At 30.2% G+C, this 16,464-nt stretch overlaps 2 protein-coding genes across 2 annotated transcripts; both read right to left on the reverse strand.

The window, feature by feature from the left end:
- Position 1: 1 nt before the first annotated feature.
- LOC103874242 (remorin 1.4) lies at positions 2–1,910 on the reverse strand. The gene is made up of 5 exons (XM_009152656.2): positions 1,527–1,910; positions 1,122–1,163; positions 692–779; positions 487–568; positions 2–419 (listed from the first exon to the last, which is right to left on the reverse strand). The coding sequence occupies exons 1-5, from the start codon at positions 1,735–1,737 to the stop codon at positions 225–227; spliced, it is 618 nt and encodes a 205-aa protein (XP_009150904.1). The 5' UTR covers positions 1,738–1,910; the 3' UTR covers positions 2–224.
- Positions 1,911–6,022: 4,112 nt separating this feature from the next.
- LOC103874243 (heavy metal-associated isoprenylated plant protein 39) lies at positions 6,023–8,613 on the reverse strand. Its single transcript, XM_009152657.3, has 3 exons — positions 8,371–8,613; positions 8,170–8,248; positions 6,023–6,354 (listed from the first exon to the last, which is right to left on the reverse strand). Exons 1-3 carry the CDS (start codon positions 8,377–8,379, stop codon positions 6,131–6,133), a joined length of 312 nt encoding a protein of 103 aa, XP_009150905.1. The 5' UTR covers positions 8,380–8,613; the 3' UTR covers positions 6,023–6,130.
- Between the last annotated feature and the right edge of the window lie 7,851 nt (positions 8,614–16,464).

Raw genomic sequence — 16,464 nt, forward strand, 5'->3', positions numbered from 1 at the left:
ATAAAAGCTGTAGAAATACAAACGCACTCCAAATCAATTTATAAGCAACGTTTCCCATACATGACTTTCTATGTTGCAATATTAAACCCCAACATTAAGCAAACTACAAACGTATAAATGAAACCCTTTCTTTGGTTTGTTTTCCACATTAAATAATATATAATGAAAATAAAAACATTACAGTAACACCAGATTCAGCTTCATGTGTTCCCAATGATATTATATCACATGCATCCAAATAGCTTTTTGGGAGCAGTTCCAGTAGCACGGTACTTGGCAGCTAGTTCCTCGGCTTTGAGAACCTCTTCACCGCGTCTAGCTTCGATCATGGCTCTCTTCTCTTCTGCCTGTTTATGAATTTGAGCTATTTTGTTCTTCATTAGCTCCACATACTCTGCCTTCTTCTTCTCCAATTGTTCCTGTTGAAATTTGGGGCCAATTCAGAATTAGATCTTGATTTCGAAATAAATTATAACTAAACCATACCTCCATTTTCTTGAGCTCAGCTTCAACAGCTGCTTTCTTGTTGTTCTCCCATGACCCAATTGAAGAAAGTTTCTTCTCAGCTCTGTTTCAAACATTGTTTTCATTTCTCACAACTAAATTCAAAGACCTTAATGATAGTAACCGGTTATCCATTATATAGATAAATGTTAGACTAATAATAAATAAAAGTTGAAATAAAGTTTACTTGTTCTCCACTTTGCATTTCTCAGCCTCTTCCCATGCTTTGATAAGTGACATCCTCTTCTCTGTCTCAACTCTAGCCAGGACAGCATCTTCACTCCCCAAATATTTTAAACAAGTACAACCATTTGTCAGAGTTGTAGTAAAATAAGAGACATCGTTAATTAAACACACACGCGTCCAACCTTAAACCAACTGTCTGATTTTATTTACAACCAAAGCAAAACTACCTAAATAAGTACTTTCCGTTATTACTAAACACTGATTAATTAGGTTGCTAACATTTTAGCTTTGATTAGTGTCTTCAGATTGATTTACATACATAGCTATGATTAGGCCAAGCAGACATGTGCTAATAAACTTTTGTAATTATTATTTTTCTCTCTTTTCACGTTATATTAGTAGTAAACCATGAATCTATTTCGTTTAATTACCTCGATTAACTGAGCCTTCTTTCTTTTCTTCCCCTGCTTCTTCTGCCACACAAAAAAAGGGAGAGAATTATATATAGTCCTCACCAAATAAAATTGGGAAACTACCAATTATTAAAGAACAATAATCTTTGACTTATCATTGTCACAAAATAATAATTGACATAAATACAAAAATTCTATTTTTTGTGTTGTTATTTCCTTCTATAAGTAAAAAGTTACAAAATCTTGTCCTTAGTTTGTGAACTAAACAGAAAAACGTTTGAAACTTTGTCAGTAATAATCTCCAAGGTGACTGTGATCAGTTAATATATAGGAAACATATCTTATGGCACACGTTTTTTTTTTAATTTCTCTCAGCCAAACTAGGGTAATAATTTGTATATTATAGAAGAAAATAGTAATTACTTGCGACGATCGGAACAATAGCCTTGGAGTCCTCTAGCTTCTCCTCCACAGGCGCCGGAGATGGAAGAACTGGTGGTGGAGCCACAGGCTTCTCCTGTGGAGCAACATCCACCGCATCAACAGGTTTCTCCACCGGAGCTGGCGTTGATGGAGTTGGTTCAGACACGGTTGTAACGTTCTCCGTCACCTTGTTCTGTTCCTCTTCGGCCATGTCGTATATGACGTCAGGTATACCAACTAAAGATTACAAGAGAACAAAAAAATCTGAAGAGAATCAAGAATGATCCAGAAGTCTGGCTATTTAAGAGAGAGAATGAGAGGAGAGAGAAGAAACTGAGCTGGAATTGTTTGGTAGTGATGTTCTGTTCCTCGTTGTCATAAAATGACTCGCCTTCTTTCTTATTTTATCTGTTTTTCCTCTAAATCTATCTTATTAAAACTCAAGTACAAAATTGGAGTGTTTGGAGACTTAAATAGGACTTTTAAAAATTTGGAGTGTTTGGAAACATGGATTGCAGTCTTTAAAAAAAAAATATTTTTGTTTGAAAACAAGGATAGTAGTATTAAGAAAAAAAAGTAATGGGCTTATGTTTTTTTAAAAAATTGAAAGTTATCTAGGCCACTTTTAAAATATACCAAAATGGGTCAATCTAATTCCCTAAAATTTTTTTTTCTAAACTAACCATAAAACAAAATTTAAATTTTATATACATATTTCAAATCAAAATAATAATTCAAATTTGATTTATATAAAAAATTGATTCAAAAATATACATATATTCAAAAATTGATTTTTACTAAACTATTTTTCAATAACCATTATAAAAAAAATATTGTCAATATATATAAGAAAAATATAATACAAAGCCCAATTTGAAATACCAACTCAAATTATGGTTTTCATATTTCATATTAAGTTTTAAAAATATAATATATGTAATTATTTATATGATGGTATGTATAAAATGCTATTAATTATATGATTACTTATATGATGGTACATATAAAATACGATTAATTATATGATGATAAAATACGATATATAATAATGACTAGGGATGGGCTTTTGGATACCCATACGGGTTTAGTTCTGATCGGTTTGTATTTTGGGTTTTCGGGGTCAAAGATTTCAGCCTTATTAGAATGTTTCTAAATTTTGGTTTGAGTTCGATTTGGATCTTTGCGGGTTTAGTTTGGGTTTGGATAACTAATTTAAATTATTTTTAAAGTCTTAAATCATTATATATTTTAAATTTCTCAAAATATATAAATAAAATAATATATTACGTATAAATTTGAATAACATATGTCATAATACTTAAGCTTAACATATCAATTGGCTTGATTTAAAATTTTGGATACGAAATCAATAATTATTTTAAGTATTTTTGGTGATTTGAGTATACTTTAACTATTTCAGATATTTACTTTTGACTATCTATATATATTTTCAAGTATTTAAACCAATTTAAAAGTATCATTTTTGATGTTTTATATACGTTAAATCTAAAAATAATTAATATATATAAGTATATAAATCTATTTTTAGATAAATTTGGATACCCAAATACTTCGGTTCGGATCAGATTCGGTTCTCTAAATAACAAAATTTTGAATAATTAGAATATTTAATCAATTTATGTTTGGGTTTGGTACTATATCTTTGGATCGGTATCGGTTATGTTCCTCGGATTCATTTTTCCAAATCCTAATAATTACATGAAAAACAAATATCAACATATTTTTCAAAATATACACCCGCGCGCCTGCGCGGGTCAAAATCTAGTTTAGTATTATCATTGATTCATTGTTGCACGATCATTAATGTTTAGACCATACAAACGTTAAACCGGAACTAGAGATAGTAGAGCCGGTTCTAGACTCCAAACCGGGTCATATTCGATGTAAAAAAAATTATTAGATAAAATGTTAACCTTGTCTTTTTGGTTTATTGTAAGTTTGTACATAAATTTCACAGGAGGCTAACGAATTCACCAACTCCCATGACGTCATATATATGAGGTTGATAAAAGGTTAGAGAAATGCTGAAGATATTTACGTTACGTTACTTATATTGTTTCCCCAAAATGGACTCTTTTATAACTTGTAACATTTCTTTACGCGAATCTAGTTTCTTATCGAAACCGTAAAAGTTTTAATTTTTTTTGTAAAAGTTTTAATTGTTGATGTCAAATTGTGAAGTTCATAAATGCATTTTAATTATAATACTGCTAAATCCAGAGTATTATTAATATTGATATTCTATTACTGCATAAAGGTAATTAAGACCATTTCCATCCCTAAAGGTAACTAAGACCATCTCCATCCCTACTCCATAATTTACTGCAAAATAGAGTGAGAAATAGAATAATGAAAAAACAAAAAAATGATTACTCCATAAATAAAGTAATTTTTTATTGTTTGTTCATACTATATTTTCACTCCATATTTAGAGTAAATTATGGAGTGAGGATGAAGATGTCCTAACAATGCTATTGCCATTTACAGTAAAAACAAGTACGTAGTAATTGTTATTTTTTTCCTTATAACAGAAATTAATAGAAATATACGATCTATATTTGTCCAAGAAAAAATATACGATCTATAGTAGTAATTTTACAGTTGATTTTTTTTTTCTTTTTTTTGATAAATTTTTTTACAGTTAATGTACATATCTCTGTGAGACTTAGAGCATCTCCAACCCATCTCTATAATAGAGATCTCTAAAATAGAAGAAAAAATAGAGATGATGTATTTAGAGAAAAAAATAGCATTCTTCTATTTAGATCATCTCCAATAGTTTACTCTATTTTTTACTCTAAAATAGAGTAACTCTATAATAGAGTTTGAGTTTGCTCCAATGGTACTTTATTTTAGAGTAGAAAATAGAGTGATGAACAAAAAAAAAAACAAATTACTCTATATTTGGAATAAACCTATTTTTTACTCTATTATAGAGTGAAAAATAGAGTACCATTGAAGCATTTTTTTACTCTAAACTCTATTTTAGAGTGAAAAATAGAGTGAGGTTGGAGATGCTCTTATAGAGGCAAATATAGCATCTATACTATTAAAGCAGAATCCTATTGTCATAATTACCTTAGGGGTATGTTTCATTCACTAACATTGCATGTTTCATTAAGGGTAATTAAGTAATATTAATAACAAATCTATATTGGGTCATTATTTTTGGATCCAGCCCAAATCAAATCTCTCTTGAGCAATTTGGGCCTATTAAAAAATCAGATTCAATTCTCACTTTTTTTTCCTTTGGACCATTGAGTCCAAGTTAAAATAATTTTTTTTCAACTATTCTTAATTATTATTTTTTTTCTTTTCTTAATATAATTTAAGCATTCATAAAAATAATTGAATTTTTTTATTGAAAAGTTCAAATCTTTATTAAAAGTATATAATTTTTTTATTAAAATATTAACCACATAATAAAATTAATTTATCAGAGTTATACCAACTTAATTCATAAAAAAAATAAAGTTTAATTTTTTAAATATAAATAGTCATTTAAAATGAAATACAATAAATAAAGATAAAAAATTTAAGTTTTTTATAAAATAAAAGACAAATATATAAAAATACGACATTTACTAAATATTTGTCAATTAAAAAATAAAAAAATAAATGCGCGCTTTAAAAGCGCGGGTCAAAATCTAGTTCCTCTATTATAGAGGAACACATTGGAACAAAAACAACATCTCTATTTTTTCCTCTATTTTAGAAATCTCTATTATAGAGTTGGGTTGGAGATGGTCTTATAGGATTGCGTCATCGGTTAAAATCTTGTATCTGTATAATTTCATATCGTCAGTATTATAATTCATTTTCTGAGGAACTGACAATTTTTTTTAATAAAAGGTTTGAGACAATAGATTGATTATGTAGTTACGTGTTACCTACGTGATCGTGGTGGTTGGCTACCAAGTCACTCAACATTGTTGTTTCTAATTTTATTTTTAAAATCTTGATTTGACAGGTACTTTTGTATTTTCTCATTATTTTTACAAAGAAGTTCATATATTTTCTCACTGTAGGACGGATGCCGCCGCATCGAGATTCTTAATTTATAATTTGACATTTTTTTTTACACTTTTCAGCTAAAAATCGGTTCTTATATCTTTTATTTAAGAGACGTTTTTTAGCTTTTCTTAGTTAAAATGTAAAAAAAGCCAAAAACCGTCTCTTAGCCTAAGCTAAAAACTTCTGTAAAGAGACTGTGGTTAATCATGATCTTATCTTAAACTTCTATTCCACACAAATATGAAATATACAATAACCTATGAAAATAGCATGACAACTGATCCTGGACGGCTATATGGTCGAGGGAAATGCAATGGCTCGACCTAATCCGACCGCCTAGTGTATGGGATGCTTAGGCAAATTTTACAAAACTTTGGGCCCGCCCAAACCGCAAAAGTTATTTGCACCCGACACTCTGCCAGCATGTGTTGCTCATCAGCACGTCTTGGGTTGGCTCATACTGGCAGTTTAACAATTAATTATACATATTCAGTTATTCAATGATTGGAAGGTTTGATTATGAAACCAAGATGACAAAACGTAGGGTTTATAATTATCAACTAAGTTACTTATTTCTTAGGTTCTTCTGGCTTCTTCTCTTCCTTCTTCTCCTCTTTCTTTTCCTCTTTCTTCTCTTCCTTCTTCTCTTCTTTCTTCTCCTCTTTTGCCGGTCCGACCGATATCAAATCTACTTTACCGACTTTCTTCAGTTTCTTTACCACCGCAACCGCATCCATCATACCAATCACAGTCAACTTTTGCTCCTTCATATCCGCTGCTATCGAATCAACTCCTGCTTAACACAATAACCAAGTCATCTACCCACTTTGCAGAACCACATTGTATCTTATTTAGTATGAAACAAAAAACGTTAATCTTGATAATTAAATCAAAGAAGTCAAAGCATTAACACACACTGTGACTAGTAACGTTTTATTTAAACACCTTTATGAGGTAGTAAATTAAAAAAAATGTATGCATTTTTCTTCTTCCAGAAAACGTTTTAAGAGTTAAAACAATGGAAACCAAATCAGTGCTTTGAACATGTCAAACCAAAATCAAAATTAAAACCAACAGTTTTTTTTTTATTCTATTAAAAACTGCAATAAAATAACTCAGCAAACCCTGCATTTGTTTTCCAGTTTGATTGTTAGAATGATGAACACCTGCTCAACAAAAGAAACAATTGACTGAAAACTATAATAATAAATAAACGATAATTCTGATGAAAAAATGATTTCCATCATCTTGCATTTCCCGGTTCCAAGAATTAAAATTTCATATAACCTGTTCTTAGAAAAAACTTTCAACAAATATCAATATTGTTAGTGCAAAAGCATAAACAATATTTAAAGATTTACGAGTGTAAGAACCTTATTTTACTATCATAGGACAACTGATATTTGTAAAGAATAATAAGAACATAAACTAAAATTTCAATACCAAAATATAAAAATAAAGAAGAATTGCAGAGGCGAGATTGTTAATCTCTTTCCTTAAATCTTTAAACGCCCCGTAGTGTGACGGTTTTATGGCGCTCAGATTCCCAAGATACAACTGCAGCATTGTTTCTGTTTACCATCACCGAAAAACAGAATCTATCGAACATATTTCTGTGATGTACTCTCAGACTCAAAATGAAAAAATATACTAGTATAACTATTCTGAGTAGAGGAATGTGTTGGTGTGTGTCTTTTCTAAATGGCTCACAAGCCTTTATATAGAAATATAATGAGAAGCACAAGTTTCATCTTTCAACACAAAAATGAAACCTCCATAGTGCACTAATGGAGTTTTTAATTCTTGTCATTATTATGTGAATTTATTCCACATTTTGACCAAAAAATTAAAGAATAAAATTATTATTGTTTTGACCAATTCAAACAAAATAATATACTTTAAAATGGATTTCTTTTTTATATTTTATCAATATAAAAGATCAACATATATTTGGTTTATAAGATTAAGTCAATGAACATGAAGTCCAACTAACAAATCAAAAAAACCCAAATCCAAGTTCAAATATCCAATGTGTGTATTTGCTACTTTATACAAGTTTTTCAAATCACACACATTAGACCTCCATTTCTCATTCAAATAAAACTTCTTTTTTGACATATGAATACATTATTCATAATGTTCAAAAAATAGTTCCAACAACACTCAATGTTATGAATCTAAGTTGAACACTTAATCGGTTGTGTTATCTCACTATCCTATAATCTATAATTTTTCATAAGCAGATAGCACTCACACATACATTTTCTTCTAGGCCCATAAATTATGGGCCTCTAAAAGTTAATTGACCCCTTGCTATCTGTTCAACTCGTTGACAATGTCAAAACGAAGTAGGTGAGACCATCCAAGCTCTCAAATTCTGACGCAATTACACAATCGAACCAAATTTTTATCAAATTTTAGCTAAAAGTGGCAATTTATTGACCAGCAGCAAATTTGTATGATTTTTGCTTTGTTCTTCTTACAAATTCTAAAAAAAATATTAAATAGATTAAAATTAGCAATAACAAATAATTACGTAGAAACTAGAATCGAATTTCAGTTGACAGTAAATTAAAGAAAGGAAGTAGTTATACTACTCAGTACTCACCGAAAATATCAGCTGCAGCTTCTATGGCTTTCTGCTTGGTTTTATCATCCGTCATGGTTAAAACCTTCAACACCACCTTCTACAAAACATAAAAAGTTTAAAGTTTAAAGGATCTCGGAGGTTGAACCAAAAAAAAGGATCTCGGAGAAAGAGATAAATCATAAGTCATATTCAGTTTTAAAAATCAGTGAGAAAAAAAACCTGAGCCATTTCGTCTGGGATCTTGATGAAGTAAAGAAGAGATGAGATCGAGAAAGCAAAGAGTTTGATATCTTGTTTTTTCAAAGAGAATATAAAATTTGTGGGGAATAAAAGAGAGAATCGAGTGTTGATTGATTATTGACAAATTGTTTGTGGTGGCTTTTGGTAAAGGATGAGACATGTGACGTATGTTTCAGTGTAATGGACAGCTCTACATTATTCTTATTACTACGCATGCTTTTCTAAAGTTGCTTTGTTTTGTCTTTATTATTTTTAAGAAAAATGGCAACAGATATGAGAAGGAGTTTGCAAGTAATTAGGAAATCAAGAGAACAAATTCGAATCAAGTGATTTTTACATCATTGTTAGACATTCATCACTTCGCCCAAAACATTCATAATTCACGTATCATTTACTAACGCTGCATGTAACTTTTTGTGTTACTTTAACTAGCTCATAGACATTGAACAAATAGCTTGTTAATTTAACATATAGATATAGTATATATGTTCATATTTTTAAATGCATGTTGTTTGATTATTATGTGTGTGATTTCTTTGTTCGGCGTCATTTTGTCATATTTCAACATAACGTAATTTTTATAGACATCACATGCACGTATAAGACGATGTGTTCATAAGTTTTCTTTTTAAAATAAAAATCCCCAAAAATGGGTATCAGTGGTTACATTCCGACTAACGTGGCGGAGAAACAGTAAAATCCTAAACATTCACGGGACATGCTAAAGGCTAGCCATAAATGACATGAATATCTATTAATGTGTGATTCCACCCATAGCACATGACATATCGATGTTGGGGGCCAAAATCGTGTGTGAATCCCCCCCCCCCTTTTGTCCGCATGGTGGTCGTTTCCTCTTTACCTAAATCTTTTCAACTTTTACTCTTTTACCTAACTTCTCCTAATTTTTAAGGGTGGACCATTTCTTAATGTGAGTTCTTTACAAATTTGTCTTTTTTTTAACAACTTGGACCATATAAACGCATTTAATTTCTATTACTAAGAATTTCCTAAGGTTGAACTAACAAGTCATTATCATTATGAAAGTTTGGCTATATCCTTTCAGAGCTTATTGGCCCTTTCCGTCAAAAAAGAAGAAGATATGTAGAGATGGCAAAAGAAGAACCTGCCCGCGGGCCAGGCCCGTGTGAACTTGCTTCGGGTCGGGATTGGGTTCTAAGACACAGGCCCGAATTTTAAGCGGGCCTTGCGGGTAAGGCTTGTGCGGTTTTGGGCCAGACGCGGGATTGGCTCGATGTGTACCGCGGGACGCGCGGGGCTCCGCCAAAGACGATCTCCTCCAGCTCGATCGGTGAGAGAGATGGCGATTGGAAAGCCGATCTCTTCTAGCTCTCACCATGAGAGAAATGGCTTCTCCTCTTCTTTGATCCGTCACTAAGCTCCACTTCTCTATGCATGTTCTTCATCTTCTCGTTTGATCCATCTCTCATCTCTTCGCTGTTTCAGCTTAATTCTTTTCTTTTGAGCCACGATTCAAGAACTAAGGGCCTTTTGATGTTGCTGATGAACATCAATGCATTCAGGTAAGGATAAAGTTTTCGATTACATGTTCTTTTGCTCATTACCGTGATTTAATTTGTAAGGACAGATAAAAATTCATTCCCTAATTCTTTATTGTGGATTACATGATCTTCAGTGAAAGAAGAACAAGATATTGGGTCTGTTTTGTCTCTAATCAACCGGCTACACAATGACCAATCGTGTAAGTTGTCCTGTCTCATTGTTATCTCTTATCAAACAGCTTCTTATCGAGAATATATGGAGCTTCTTTTGCGATGTTTGCGTGAACAAGAATATTGTTGTTTGTTCTCATCTTTTGCGATGTCTGCGTGAACAAAGAATATTGATGTTTGTTTTTATACTCTGTTTTCGCTCTGTTCGGTCTTGATATTGAAATCAGAAGTATGTTCGGCCTGTTGTTTCTTAATGTCCTTATCATATAAACTCAAGTGATTTTAGTCATCTATTTTCTAAAACTTTTTCTTTATAATGACATGTGGTGAGTGGGGGATTGTATTATGATCAAGGAGGAGAACGATATGAGAATGCAAAGGACACTTCACACTTGCATTCCGATCTATAAGGCAAAGGACCTCAGGTTAGTCTCTGTTCTATTTTTTTTTATGTCGTCTCCAGTTCTTATGATAAGAGCTGATAGAATTTAGATACTTGGTTACTAGTACATAGATCTCTTTGTTTCTTGTGTTGTTGTGTTCTTGTGTTCTTATAGCTGATAGAATTTAGGTAATAGGTTACTAGTACATAGATCTTTTTGTTTCTTGTGTTGTTGTGTTCTTCTGTTCTTATAGCTGATAGAATTTAGGTAATAGGTTACTACTTACTAGTACTTGATCGTCTATGCGTGGATGGTTGCTTGTTCTTGATCGTCTCTTACATATGATATGGTTGCTTGCTCTTGATTGTTTAGTTTGAAAGATAATACTCACAGGTTTGGTGATTTGCCAGCAATGGCTTGTGATCTGCTTAGCATTCCGATCACAACAGTGGCTTCAGAATCCTCCTTTAGCATCGGTTCGAGAGTTCTGAACAAATACAGGAGCCGTCTACTTCCCAAAAATGTGCAGGCTCTGATATGTAGTAGGAATTGGCTAAAAGGATTCGAAGCTTATGAACATGGTAAATTATTCACTTTGTTATATATTTTAGGGTGTCATGTTCTTTAAATTTAATTAACTTCGATTTTTAATATCTACAGAAGATGAAATGGATGGTGAAGAAGAGATAGTTGAAGTTGAAGAAGAAGAAACTTGATTTTTATTTTGATCTGGTGTTTTTTTTTTATTCGCATTATGGATTTTGTGGCGCTCTTTTTCCCTTGTCGGGTTTTGTCCCAATGGGTTTTCTCGATAAGGTTTTTACCGAGGCCACGTTACATTGTTTGGATTTTGTTTGGGTGTTCATTTACATTACTTGGATATGATTACTTAGATTTGGTGTTGTTACTTAATGTCATTCTTATGCATACACATCAGTGCATACGCATCAAAGATTATTTCTGTTTTAGTTTCTTGTTGATACTACATGCCATTCAACACAAGAATAATGTTTTCCCGATAAGGTTCAATATGTTTGTATTGAACACAAGAGTAATGTTATGTAAGATACGTAGAGATGAAACGTATGATAGAGGTTCATATACTTCTTTTGTTGATCTGTATGACTGTATCGAGAAGCATTGACTCAAAAGCTATAGTTAAGCATCAAATGAGACGTTCAACTTCTGGATGGTGACCCGCGGGCCTACCCGCAAAGACCTGTGCACTAGGCGGGGCGGGATTGGACATTGCTTCTCGATACCGCATCCCGCGGCGGGCCAGCCCGCTGTGACCCGACTGAACTTGAGCCCGTGGCGGGGCGGGCCATTTGGTTGCGGGTGGGCTCGTTTGCCATCTCTAAAGATATGTATTGCCCATTTGCCCTTGAGATTTCAGTTCAGAGGATATGAGTCATATGACTTTGGGATTTGTCAATTTAAGTAACAATTTGATGTGACCATGTATAAGAAACGGTAACTATAGATAGGGAATGAGCTAGCTCGCTCAATTCAATTTAATTCATTGGGAGCTCATGAGCTAGTTCAGCTCAGCTCATTTAATATATGAGTTTCAATATGTAAATTCGAACTCATATCATCTAGATCATGAGTTAAATGAGCTAACTCGTGATCTAAATAAAAATAATAATTATAAAATAAAATAATGATAGAATATTTTCTATAATATTGTTCAAAATTTAAATATTAAAAAATCCAAAACATAAATATTAAATACTAAATAAAAGCCAACACATGACAAAAAAAAACAACACCTAATATAAATTAAATTAAAGCAAAACCAATGATCCAATTCTTCGTGAGAGTCTTGAACCAATTCATCTTCAATGTCTTATATGTATGTGTTACATTTTAATTTTAGAAAGATAAATATAATAAATATAAAAATTATCTCTTTTTTACATAAAAAATAGAAATTATCCAAATGAACAAGTTCATGAGTCAGCTCATGTTCATTAAAGATCGTTCATATAACTCGTAATTTAATTTAAACTCGATCATTAAACTCATTTATTAAATGAATTTATAATATAAAAATCGTGCTCATGAAAAAACGAGCTGAGCTGAGCCAGATCATGAGCTATAGCTCATTTTGACACCATCCTACTATATAAAAGGGACTAAATTCAAGGCTTTTGAGACTATCCACCTCAGCCAAAATATTCTCATCCAAAAAAAATTAAAAATAGATGTCATTTAGAAAATAATTAACTAACATACGACTTTTGATATTTCTAGAAATTTCAAATTTGTAACTGCTAATTTATTAATAGGATCATATATTTATATTGAATTATGTTATATTTTTAATTGTTAGACTTCAAGGATAAATAAATTATTAATTTATAATATATATAGTTTATAACTTTATATTTTAGTTATAAATAAAGAGAAAATAACCGGGGAGGGTGAAGAAGCTCATGTAAAATTATGTAATTAAAATGGTAAAATGGTGAGTATGATGAGGTGAATCTAAGAAAATTTGTTGTACAAATTATGGTGTTTTCTTCGTCAACTATAATGATTTAAAATAAAATATATATTCACATAAATAAGTCAATATTTGTTGTTTTTTTTTTGGTAAGATGTTAAGATTATCATTTTCTGAAAAGTTACACTGTTGTTTTTAAACAACTTATTACAGCAAAGAAACAAAAACAACCAACAACAACTCAAGATAAAAAAAGCCTTAAGGAAGTCTTATACAAGAAAAATAAAAAGAAGTAGAGAAGAGGAGAAAGAAGAACTTACCGGGTAAGAGAGGAGACGGTCACACATCATACGGTCGAGAGAGACAAGGATGACTGATGAAGGTGAGGAGACAGCTGTGAACACACGAGCATTACGCTCTTTCCACAGCAGGTAGATGGATGACTGAAAGTAGAGCTTGATGACTGGAGTAGCATGTGCATCTGCGTTGACGCGAGGTTGATTGATCCAGGCTGCAACAGAGTGTAGATCAGCCGGAGGAGAAATCTAAACTTCAGCAGCAAAAAGCTCCCATATCAAGCGAGAGAAAGATCACTCAAAGAAGAGATGATGGTGAGTCTCTATTTCCAGATTACAAAGGACGCACGTTCCTGAGACATTTAACCCCTAACGCCTCAAGCGATCCTTGGTTGGCAGTCTTCTCCGCAAAGCCAGCCATGATATAAACGCATTACGTGGAATATGTTCCTTGAACCAAATAGTCTTGTGCCAATATTTGTTGTTGATAGTGTTTATATTCTTTTCTGACATTAGTATCCATATTTTTTAGTAAACTGATCCAAAGAGATTAGTTTGTGGAGCTAACCAAACGAGGATTATAGTGTTTACTTTGGAAAAAATAATAGGTTGAATGATAGATGGCGTGCATGCTTTTTCACATCGAAATCTGCACATATATTAAAATTGTAAGATTTGAATCATAGAGAAAATATAGTGTATATGATTGAAGTTGGACCATTCCGAAACTAAAGATGGCTAAAATTCTTCTTTGTCAAAATGCATAGATGTGAATCTTATATGAATAGAGTTCTTCATTGCTTATAGCAGTGTAATAAACTTCGTGTGTAAAGGAGAAAACATGTTATATAAGTGAAAACAAAAATTATGATTTTTTTTTCTTGTGCCTATAGGCTTTTCGCAATTTGAAGAAAAAAGAACATATTGTGTGAAAATCTTTGGCTCGGTCAAATTTTATCCAGTTGTTTATAAAACTGTTGTTATCTGATTCATATAATTTTTCAGTGTTGATTTTAAAGCCCAAAAAACCCATATATACTGATTTTTTGATATTTTTTCTGTGATTTGAATTTAAAAAGAGATAAAACTTTCGATAAGTTATATAAACTCAGAACAAGTATTTAGCTTTAGAAAGCATTTACATGTTTCAAACTTATAATATATACGTATATAATGTTTAAAATTATGCATATAAAACCTGTGTAAAATGTGCCTCAATATGTTTTTCTTCTTTAATGTGTTAATCGTACTATATATAACATTATTTTAAAATTTCAAAAAGTTTATGTCACATACAAAAAACTATCAATAAAAAATATAATTCTCTATTTACAACAAGAAAAATGAAAAATTATAAACATATAAATTTAAATTAAGAAAAACTAACATTGGAAAAACAAGAAGTTAATGTAAAAGAAAAAAACCGATAAATGATATTATAAATAAAATAAATTTATAAGATATAATCTGCGCGAAGCGCGGAAAAAATCTCTAGTAACTATAGACACTAGTGTAGTTTAAATTCAAGTGTGCTTGTTTTGACACCCTAGATGTTAGATTATTGTTGATTAAGTTAACATCTCGTTTTCGCTATATCTCCTTGTCGAGACACGCTGATTTGCGCAGGCAGTTAAAATGCTAACTCAATGTTTCTCAGCTAGTCAGAAATTTCAGATATTCTGATATACTGTTCTTATCTAATCTATTAAAATAGAGTCTTATTTTTTATCTACTGTTAACAAGTCATACTAGGACCATCTAAAAAATAACTTAATAGGACATATTTCATTATTTACATTAATAATAAAAAAATATAAATATAAGTTTATTTTTAAGTATAACAAATTCTGTTGAGAAATAATCCAACAAAATCCTTACTAACCTTCTAAATATTTTTATAAAATAATACTTAATTAATTTCGTAAATACTAATATAACTTTATAATTTAATGTTAATTAAAAATTTATTATAAAACAAGAAAATAAAAGTCTATACTATTTTTGTATATATTTTAATTATATTAAGTATTATATTAAAATAGAAGTACTATATGAATTAAAATAGAAGTACTATTTTGTTTTTAAAATAGTTTCATTTAAATAAATTATCACTCATCATTAAAATGTGTTAAAATTCTTAAACTATATTATATTTTTTAGAAAAAATAAATTTATTAACATAGATTAAACTTTTATATCTACAACGATATATTATTTTATTTTTTATTTTGAAACTATCAACAATATATTGTTAAAAAAAATTAATATACAAAAATATAATAGTTTATAACTAACCTTTAGTTCATATACTATTTAAAAATATGTTATTAGAAAACTATGAAATTTTAATAATTCATTCAAAATGTTAATGACAAATCAAATTTTAATTATAAATTTAATATTTACATTAATTAAAAAAATATTCTGAGAGATAAAAAAATCTTACCGAAATTAAAATTATTTATATAAAATAATGTATTAATTTAGCAACAAACAAATTTCAAAAATCATATAATCTCCCACCTCAAATATAGTTGTGTAATTTTCCAAACAATTTGACAAAATATAAAATTTAAAAAATAAGTATGCAAACTTAAAATGATAATGTTTTAAATTTTTCTGAAGGTATAATCATAGATAATAAAGAATAACTTTTTGAAATGTAACACGAAAAAACAAACTATGTTATAAAAATTAAAGTAATCTAATATTTTGAAGTCTTAATTTAATAACAAAAAAAAAATTAATATCATAACATCCAAAAAATATTCTATATCAATAAAATTTACTAAAATAATATGATAGATGCTACCATGTATACAATTTAATAAAATAATAGTTTATATTCACAATATATAACACTAAAATTAAAATTATATACTTAAAATATTTATAATAAATCAAAAGTATACATTCATAAAATGAAAAATATCCGCACGAATGTGCGGATCAAAATCTAGTTATAATTAAAACTGTCTTTATACTCTTCCCACAGTAAACAGCAAACCAGGGCGGCTGAAGTAAGTGGACAACTAGTGCGACAGCCCGGTCCAATTCCGTTCTCTTCATTTTTCACTAGTTACACATTCGATTTTTTAAAATATATTTTTATAAAAAGTAATAAAAAGTAAAAATATTTAATATAAATATATATGTACTATTATTTAAGAAGTGAATTTGGTAATTTGTCATGTTCTCCATAATTTTAGATTTAATCATATTTTATACACAATTATTGGTCTTTATAAATA

This window comes from Brassica rapa, chromosome A06, assembly GCF_000309985.2.
Source record: "Brassica rapa cultivar Chiifu-401-42 chromosome A06, CAAS_Brap_v3.01, whole genome shotgun sequence".
In the NCBI taxonomy this organism is placed as follows: domain Eukaryota; kingdom Viridiplantae; phylum Streptophyta; class Magnoliopsida; order Brassicales; family Brassicaceae; genus Brassica; species Brassica rapa.

Bases quoted from the DNA above. Each gene is read 5' to 3' on its own strand.
- LOC103874242 (XM_009152656.2), bottom strand. From the start codon at position 1,737: ATGGCCGAAGAGGAACAGAACAAGGTGACGGAGAACGTTACAACCGTG. The intron at 1,164-1,526 runs GTAATTACTATT...TTTGTGTGGCAG, and splicing joins TATTGTTCCGATCGTCGCAA to AAGAAGCAGGGGAAGAAAAG. The intron at 420-486 runs GTATGGTTTAGT...AAATTTCAACAG, and splicing joins CTGAGCTCAAGAAAATGGAG to GAACAATTGGAGAAGAAGAA.
- LOC103874243 (XM_009152657.3), bottom strand. The intron at 6,355-8,169 runs GTGAGTACTGAG...TGTGTTAAGCAG, and splicing joins AGCTGCAGCTGATATTTTCG to GAGTTGATTCGATAGCAGCG.